General features: G+C 42.7%; 1 protein-coding gene across 1 annotated transcript in view; it reads right to left on the bottom strand.

Moving 5' to 3' along the window:
* mettl22 (methyltransferase 22, Kin17 lysine) overlaps positions 1-9907 on the bottom strand; it is a 38814-nt gene that overhangs the window by 7217 nt on the left and 21690 nt on the right. Inside the window, exons 9-10 of the mRNA XM_046030153.1 lie at positions 3798-3878; positions 2068-2170 (exon numbers count right to left, since the gene is read on the bottom strand). Of these exons, the coding sequence (XP_045886109.1) occupies positions 2068-2170; positions 3798-3878 (184 nt within the window). The remainder of the gene's footprint in view (positions 1-2067; positions 2171-3797; positions 3879-9907) is intronic.

Here is a 9907-nt window from a genome sequence, read left to right as displayed (position 1 = left end):
ACATAAATAAATAAATAAAGTATGGTGGTGTTTAAATTGTACAGCTTTTTTTTGCACCTTCTTTGCATCTTTGTCAAAGAATTCCAACAATTCTTGATCTGAATTTATAATCATATTAATCCCCCACCAACTACATTGCAATTGTAATAATCCCTCCCTCTTATTTTCCGTAACTGTTACATGATGTTCTCTCAATAAAAATCATACATTTTAGATCAATGGAATGACCCAGTGATCTTTGCATGTCTTCTTACAGGTTTTTTAATACATGCTACATTACCCATCAGCCGCCGTTGCTGACCTTTCATAAAATAGACTAAATAACCTTTATTTCTCAGTATTAATGGAGAAATAATTCAAACTGATTGCCATGAAATTATCTTATCATATTGGTGAATTATCAAAAAGGCTTTTGTGTGTTTATGTTGAGAAATGGTGAGGATATCATTCATTTGAGAATGGGTTGGCTTAGTGGAGGCTTGCTGGTGGCAGAAATGCACCTGGTCTGATGGAAATTCAAAGAAGACATTTTTTGAAGTTTTTAATTAAAAGAACATCACCAGTAAAATAACACACTAGCTCAGAAAACTACACAATTCAAAGATAATAATTCAAATAACATGACTGTTTGTTGCCTCTCATGTTTTGAACTTGTTTTAAAAAGTTTACACTGCAATGTTTATTAAAGGATAATGATGTACGCCTACTTTGCTTTGGAAAAACCGCTTACGGCACATAGCTGAATAGCTTTTAAAACCTCCTTCCCCAACACCCCTTTTAGATTTCCGATTAGGGAGGGCTGTGTTCTAGCATTTCTGTAACTTTCAGAAAACGATAATTCAACATTCACTTTACGCTCTGATTGGCCAGCTGTGCAAAGAGGGAGAAAGCAGTCATGGCAAGGGTGTCACTTTGTGTTGAAAAGTGGTGAGGACATAGGGGCTCAGATTAGGGCTGTGAAGAGACACTTAGCTTGCGAGACATCACAATACGAGAACGAGACAAAAAGAACCTTAAACAGTGTTTTAAAGATATCCTTAATGCCGAGATATATAAGCGGGTGTCTGGGGGGACCTCCACCAGGACATTTTGATCATTAAACACTTCATTTCCTGAATTCCTGAATTCAAGTTTCTGCACCAATTTATGGTGGAAATGTTTTGATTTATGTAAAAGGAAACACAAAATTCAGATGGCAGGTGACATTTCAAAATATATAAATATAATAGAATATAATGCAGTGCAGCTCTCGGGCATTCTGTGTTGCTTGAAAATTTCTCCTGTAGATCAACTTTTCTAATGTAATATCCCTGCTGAGGCAACACATATGCAGGCATGATTTAGTCTTCCCTCCTCTTTTGTCATGTTCACAGGGAGAGAACGGAAAACTTGGCCAAAAAAGAAACTACATCAAGAAGTAGTTAAATTTACTGACTGGTGCATGCACGTTTTTGGGTCATATTATCAGTAGTTTGTTTTTTTAGGGGCGTCTGTGGCTCAGGAGGTAGAGCAGGTTGCCCGTTAATCGGAAGGTTGGCGGTTCCTCCAGGCTGCATGTCAAAGTGTCCTTGGGCAAGATACTGAACCCCCGAATTGCCCCTGGTGGCTGTTTCACCAGTGTATGAATGTGTGTGAATGGTGAATGCAAATGTAGTGTAAAAGAGCTTTGAGTGATCGAAAAGACTCGAAAGACGCTATACAAGTACGGAGCATTCACATTTACATTTATGCTTAAGTTACTTCTTTTGGACAATGCACATTTGTTTCTTCTAAATCTTAATTGCATAGCATGTTTTCTGAATGTTTTTGTAACAAATTATGTTTTAAAAATGTGATGGGGACAAAATCTGTCATTTCAAAAAGTGGTGGTGACATGTCCCCAGTGTCCCTATATCCGGGAGAATGTCTGAGAATGTGCGCAATGCCTCTGTGATCAGAGATTGCAGAAAAAATACTCAGTCAGTTATGCTGCTGTATGAAAGGAACTCCTTTGGTAAAACATATACCTTGTCAGAATAACAAGCGGAACTTGCTTTAACAAAGTATGGACTGTAGGGTTTTCCTTACCTTTTCTCTATGGAGATGAAGATTGTGCAGGTGTGAGGAAAGTTACTGCAGAGTCGGTACAGTGTTCGGAAAAGGCCATCTGTCAGATCATCATCATAGCAAACTGGTGACACACAACACAAAATATTGATTCTGCCCGTTTGTCATTGTGTGGTTTTGTGATTTATTTTGCAGCCATTATGGCTAAAATTTAAGCTGCAAATTATATTACTTTTCATAGTTTAAATTTTCTACTTCTCAGTGTCTCTGTCCATGTACTGAGATGTATAGTTAACAACAAGCTGACTGTTCTGATTTTGCTGTTAATCTGAAAGGAATTGTAGTACTGTGGAGATGCCACTCGTCATGAATGAGTGACATGTAGTGTAAAGCACTTTGAGTGGTTGGAAGACTAGAAAGGTGCTATAAAAGTGCAGTCCATTTACCATTTATGCAATAGTGATGTCATGGGTCCTGGAGCCCACCAGTATTTTAGTACAGCAAAGTGAGAAAAGAAATCACTGGAGGTTGCAGTAAAGACAATATTTTTAGGGGGTGGGAAGTTAATCAAGAAGTATAGGTGAGGCAGTGGCAGGCTGGCCATTGGGAAGTTTGGGAATTTTCCCAGTGGGGCGGTCTTGTAAGGGCTTGCCTTTTTTCCACCAACTATTATTTCCCCAAGTATTATATAGCTTACTGTAAAACTTTTATTTGCCAAAATCACTGAATTGACCCTGCCTATATTTGGGACCGGCGTCCATATGGGACAGGCATTTAATTCCTTTTGCACAAAACTGACATTACTATGAAACAGTTTATTTATTTCAAATTTCGAATAATACTTGTATAAAATTGTCTTTCAGTTGATCTAGCTCCGACAGACGGCTTATGCGCTTTAATTCTGAAGGCAGCAACAGCACGCAAACAACAAGTGTGGCAGAAGTTAGCAGATAGCAACGGACAGGATCCACAACTTGGATAAATTTTTATGAAAAGCTGTTTTGATTCTTTTGATCGGTGGACCCTTACAGACTAAAGGAAGATAAATAATCAAGGCACGGACACATTTGGACTTAACGGCAGTCAGCACTTTTTTTACTTTCCTCTCTTGTACCATGCAGATTACACTGGTAAATCTATAAAAATTAGACTTTGGGGCTCGTTGTTTCCGTTAAATGAACTGAACGACTGAATTGTTGCCACCTGATGGGAATGGACTTCCCATTTTTGTACCTCTCCCACTACTCTGTCCAAATCCACATGAGGAGCTGAAGCTTGTCTGACTTCCATTTATAGAAGCATGATATGATGGTGACCCCATCCCTGCCATTTTAACAAAATTGTGTCATCCAGCAGTTTAAGAGTAATGTCATGTTAACAGTATAGCCTTATAATCTGTTGTTAAACAATGGAGCTGGTGTATTTCACCCTATGCACACTATTACACTACAATCTGGAACAGACCTGTCAACTGAGTAAGTGATACTTTTACTCAGGGTACAATAAGAAAGGTTATTGGGGAGAGAACAATTCACTTCACTGACAGGCTTGAGGTGTAGCATCTTCACAGAAAAAATCAGAGGTTTGATTAGTTTGATGACAGATTTGATGAAACATTTCTGAGTCAGAGCATGGACTTAACTTTTGATAGTGGCGGACACTCAAAGCAGTAATGTCACATTATGCCCATCACTTTAAGCCTCAATGAATCAAAGCGGATCATTTTGATTTTGATCAGCACAATAACCTACCATCCGCAGCAATGATGAAGCTAGTGTTGTTATACATATCCACAACTTCCTCCTCTGTCCAGCTAAACTCGACATCAGCATCTACAAAGATTAGATAAATGGAAAGACAAGATATTTTCTATGGTCAGAAGTTTCTTAAAATAGCAGCAACTCATATGCCCCTTTTCCACCGCATGGTACCAGCTCGACTCGCCTTGACTCATTTTTGGTTTTCCAGCAGGGAAAAGTTGTACATGTACCTGCTAACTGGTACTTTTTTTCATTAGTTAAGGAGCTTCGCAAGTGCCACTGGGTAAAGCTAACAAACTGCTGCCGGGGAAAGCTAATGGGCCGCTGGCCAGTCAGCTCACAGGCCTGTGCAGCTAACGTAACAGAGACTGCAACAACAATGGCAGAGGAAAACACAGCCGCAAGCTTTTCATACCGCTATTCTGTCTTTACATTCTGAGTAATGTTAAAACATTTAACTTAAATGAAGAGACAGCTGGTGTGTGCGAGTCGCGGGTGTGTGTCGCAAAGAACATTATGTCGCGCCAGTTGTGTGAGACGTTGCTATGACAACCAGCTACATTAAGAGGGTACTATCTGCAATGGAAAACAGAGGACGGCGGGCCAACACCGACTCGAGTAGAGTCGAGGCCAGTTGAGCTAGTACCAGCAATTGAAAAGGGGCTATACACCCAAGTAGACTTGGAAGACCTTCCATGTCTACTTGGGTGTATATGTCACAGGGTGTACTTGACATAGGATATCTTTGACTTTCATCCTTGGTATCATCCTTGGTAGCCTCACTTTATTTGTAAAAAAGTAACAATGTTTTGTTTTGTTAAAGTAACATTGTTTTGGCAACGACACAAAATACATGGAAACAGTGTTACGTGAAATTCTGTTAAATTCAGAGTGTTGCATTCATGATTAAGTAAGCATTGTTTTTTTCATGACTTCATCTTGTTTGTGGCCCTACAAAGTGGCCCTTCTTTTAAAACTGATAAATAATATAGGATTAATGGTTCCATAAAATTAAAGGTTGAGTGTGTTGTTGTGAATTATTTTGGAGCATTATAGCCTAAATTGTTATCATTAAATACTAGAGCAATGGTGGTCTACATTTTCATCTTTTAAAGTGTTATTTTATAGTGTAAAGTTAGGATCACAGTGTGAAAACTCTATACCTCTGAGTGTATGTGCTTCTTTCTGTATCTAACTGCCCAGGCTCAGCAGTAGCACATATGTGTGTGAGCAAGTTTGTGTGCTTTGGGAGAAAAGGGAGGGAGCACAGGAAGATAGCATCAAAAACACTTGCAAAGGAAAATATAGAAGCAGATTTTGTGAAAATTGTATTACAAAACATACATCAATATAGTCCATCACAGTAAGAATGTCCTGTTTCTAGCACGGAGCACAAACAACACCAGTTTATTCCATAAAAGTCAAGTTATGGATGAAATGGCATAATCAAGCAGAGTGCATGTTACAGACACAGAGAGGAAGAGCAGGCAGGCAGGGAATTTCCCAGACCCAGGTGCAGTAGGAAAGTGAGCCAAGAGATGATGTGGAGCCAAGAAACAGAGCGATAAAAGGAGGTCCAAAAGGAGGTGAAAGTCAGTCGTTACATAGTTTTCATGTCAACCCGGGTCTCTGTTCTGGTAACAGAATGGGGTTCTATTTTGCACCGATCTCTGACACACTCCGGTGGAAATTTTGTATTCTAATTGGTGTCTGTTTTTGTTGATAATAAAAATGTTGGTTGAAGTTCAAGCTTTCTTATCTGGCCCAAGTCTTGAATTTTTACACGACATTAGTGTAACAAAGGCATCGCCAGGTCATGTTTTGACTGTAGCCCCGAATGTAACTCAACAACAGCAACAAACATATTTTCCATGTGAATATGCATTAATCTTCATGACACAGGCTCTCTCGCAGGTCTTCAAAGAGCGGAGGCTACTCGCAATAATTGATACATTTTGTTTGAAGTTCATGTAACGTGACCCCCAAATCGCTCTCTCAAATCTCAAATCAGTGTCCAGTCAGTGTATTTGCTACACAAACGGTTAACAGTCGCCGCAAAGAGAGAGTAACACGACACACCTGGCCGCGGCACAGACACCTGGCGCTCTGTGTCCTGCTGTCTCTGTCCCCCTCGCTCTGAGACACTACTGTTCTACTTTCTCCAGGATGCTTCATTCCCTCTAAAGCGGATGTGATCTGCACTTGATCAGAAGTGCTGAAGAGAACATTTGTGTGGAATTGTGGTGATATTTCTGTCTGATCACAAGTGTTTTCAGTTTCGGTTTTCTTCCTCTGATGAAGAGCAGTGCGCTCTCTCATCGAGTAGACTACAGTCCCAGACAGGCTCTGTGTCTGTCAGACGGTCTAAAGTGGGTGGACTGGTAATCTGGAATAGGCTTTTTAGGCTATATACACTGCTCAAAAAAATAAAGGGAACACTTAAACAACACAATGTAACTCCAAGTCAATCACACTCCTGTGAAATCAAACTGTCCACTTAGGAAGCAACACTGATTGACAATCAATTTCACATGCTGTTGTGCAAATGGAATAGACAACAGGTGGAAATTATAGGCAATTAGCAAGACACCCCCAGTAAAGGAGAGGTTCTGCAGGTGGTGACCACAGACCACTTCTCAGTTCCTGTGCTTCCTGGCTGATGTTTTGGTCACTTTTGAATGCTGGCGGTGCTTTCACTCTAGTGGTAGCATGAGACGGAGTCTACAACCCACACAAGTGGCTCAGGTATTGCAGCTCATCCAGGATGGCACATCAATGCGAGCTGTGGCAAGAAGGTTTGCTGTGTCTGTCAGCGTAGTGTCCAGAGCACGGGGGCGCTACCAGGAGACAGGCCAGTACATCAGGAGACGTGGAGGAGGCCGTAGGAGGGCAACAACCCAGCAGCAAGGAGGAGCAGGAGGAGCACTGCCAGAGCCCTGTCATGTCTCGCTCCATCCACCAACGCCACGTTGCACACAGACTGTCCAGGAGTTGGCGGATGCTTTAGTCCAGGTCTGGGAGGAGATATTTCTTTTTAAACTAAATTCAAAGATACTAGATTCAAAGATTTAAATACAAAGGCTTTAGGCTACTTCAGGCATGCCTGCATGTATGTAGACCCAGCTGGGATTAAATTAAATGAGAAAAGTTGATCTACAGGAGAAACATATCTGACATCAATACAGAATGCCTGACATCCTTACTGCATTATATTACACTAAATTATTTTATTTTGAATTGTCACCTCAGACAATTCCTCAATAAATTGGTTCAAAAAACATGACCAGAATGCAGGAAATTAAGTCTTTAAAGCCCAAATTTTCCAGGGGGAGGACCCCCAGACCCTCCAGTTTAATATTATCAGTGTTAATTATTATCAGAAAATGAGACAGATGTTTTACAGAGGTACTTTGGGTAGGCGGCAACGGGGGATGAGGGGTGAAAACAGGTGAAAACAAAGATTTCTGGGCTGGGCTAAGCCCCCAATGTTTCAAGAGCCTGGAAACGCCCCTGGTGTGTAATATTTCAGAGAATCTATTGACAGAAATGCAATATAATATCTATAACTCTGTTTTCAGTGGTGTATAAAGACCTTACATAATGAACACTTATGTTTTTATTACCTTTGAATGAGCCATTAATATCTACATAACCGCAGGTCACCCCTTCCATGGACGTCGCCGTGTTGTGTCGTCATGTTTCTACCATAGCCGTTTGTTGTTTCTATGTTTCTACTAAGAGCGTTTCGTAGAAGAGGAAATAATAATAAAAATAAACAGTCTCTGAGTAGTCCTCTGGTTTATTAGAAGTAAGAAGAGAAGTGACATTTGGACAAATGAACGAGCACACGTGTTATTTAGCACGAGAGCCGACAGTGTGTGGATCTTTATACCATGAAGCCAGAGGAGTCGGGACAGATGCAGACAGATGGCAGGAGAAATCACGGACATAATCAGTGTGGATTTTCCCAGATGGAAGGCTTTGATGTAGGACAGATGTTGTCTGATTTCTGCTGGACAGGTAATTCATTTGTTTGACTTTAGCGAGCCCTGCGATGGACTGGCGACCGCCTTGCACCTGATGTCAGCTGGGATTGGCTCCAGCCCCCCCGCGACCCTGTACGCAGGATAAGCGGTTGACGATGGATGGATGGATGGATGGATGGATGGATGGAGGGTCAGGCCTTGTTAATGAGGCTAGCTGCAGACAGGAAGAAGCTGTTTTTGTGGTGAGAGGTTTTGGTCCTGATGGACAGCAGCCTCCTGCCAGAGGGGAGAGTCTGAAACAGTTTGTGTCCGGGGTGGGAGGGGTCAGCTGCAATCTTTCCTGCTCGCCTCAGAGTCCTGGAGGCGTACAGGTCCAGAAGAGAAGAAAGATTGCAGCCAATCACTTTCTCTGCATAGCGAATGATACGCTGCATCCTGCCCTTGTCCCGGGCAGTGGCAGCAGCGTACCAGATGGTGATGGAGGAGTTGAGGATGGACTCAATGGTGTAGAAGTGCACCATCATTGTCTTTGGCAGGCTGAACTTCTTCAGCTGCCGCAGGAAGTACATCCTCTGCTGGGCCTTCTTGGTGAGGGAAGTGATGTTCAGCTCCCACTTGAGGTCCTGGGAGGTGATGGTGCCCAGGAAGCGGAAGGAGTCCACAGTGGTGACTGAGGAGTCACACAGGATGATGGGGGAGGGTGGGGCTGGGCTCTTTCCACGACCATCTCCACTGTCTTCAGAGCGTTGAGCTTCACATGCTGCTTCCTGTCCGTCAGGAAGTCTGTGATCCACCTACAGGTGGAGTCAGGCACGCTCAGCTGAGAGAGTTTGTCCTGCAGCAGGGCCGGGATGATGGTGTTAAAGGCAGAGCTGAAATCCACAAACAGGATCCTGGTGTAGGTTCCTGGGGAGTCCAGGTGCCAGAGGATGTAGTCAAGGGCCATGTTTACCGCATCTTCTACAGACCTGTTGGCTCTGTAGGTGAACTGCAGGGGGTCCAGGAGTGGGTCTGTGATGGATTTTAGGTGGGACAACACAAGGCGTTCAAAGAACTTCATAACCACAGAGGTCAGGGCGACTGGTCGTTTAGTCCAGTGGTCCTTGGTTTCTTGGGGACAGAGATGATGGAGGAGGCTTTGAAGCAGGCTGGCACATGGCATGTCTCCAGTGAGGTGTTAAAAATGTCTGTGAACACAGGAGACAGCTGATCAGCAGTCCAGTCCCGCTGCTTTGCAGGGTTTCTGCCTCCTGAATAGTCTGTTGACTTCCCTCTCTGTGATGGAGAGAGGAGGCAGTAGAACTGGTTTAGCTCATTTGCCAGCTGAGAGTTGTTGATGGAGTGGGGGACTTCGGGTTTATAGTTTGTGATCTGTCTGAACCCCCTCCAGACAGAAGTGGTGTCGCAGAGAACTGGTTCTTTAGCTTCTCACACCTCCCTGCTAAACCTGTACTTTAACGCCCTGCACCAGGGTTTGTCATTGTTATAACTCATCCTGGTCCGTGTTGGAATACACGCCTGAGATCCTCTACAGCTTCACTGGTCCATTTCTTTGATGTCCGCGATACAGGTTTACATCAAAAGTGTTCCCCTCTCTGGTTGGACACTTTATAAACTGTCTGTATTTGGGGAGTTCTTGGCTGAGATTTCCCCTGTTAAAGTCACTGAGTACAATAACAAGGGAGTCCGGGTTTGTCTGCTCCACACACAGTATCTGGTCAGCATGCGCTGTGCTTCGTGCATGTTGGCGTGCGTCGTGCACGTTGGCGTGCGTTGGAATGTAAACACCAACCAGAATGAATGAAACAAACTCATGGGGGAAGTAAAACGGTTTACAGTTAATGATAAGAAACTCCAGATTAGGAGAACAGTGCTGCTGAATCACTGTCACGTTGGTACACCAGCCATTGTTAATATAAACAGACACCTCCACCTTTTGTTTTGCCGGAATAAAATATGTAACGTTAGTTGGATTAATTTCATGTAGCCTTCTTGTTCTCCAGCACTGTGGTTTGGCTTTTCCGGTTACGTTAGCGAGACAATCATCTGATCAGTAATTGGCATTAAAAATGGTAACGTTAGCTTACGGCTTTGGCATTGTTACGTGGACAGAAA

The sequence above is a fragment of the Micropterus dolomieu genome, linkage group LG02 (genome assembly GCF_021292245.1).
Source record: "Micropterus dolomieu isolate WLL.071019.BEF.003 ecotype Adirondacks linkage group LG02, ASM2129224v1, whole genome shotgun sequence".
Classification (NCBI taxonomy): domain Eukaryota; kingdom Metazoa; phylum Chordata; class Actinopteri; order Centrarchiformes; family Centrarchidae; genus Micropterus; species Micropterus dolomieu.
The sequence above is the reverse complement of the archived record's forward strand: the minus strand, read 5'-3'. Positions and strand labels throughout refer to the sequence as shown.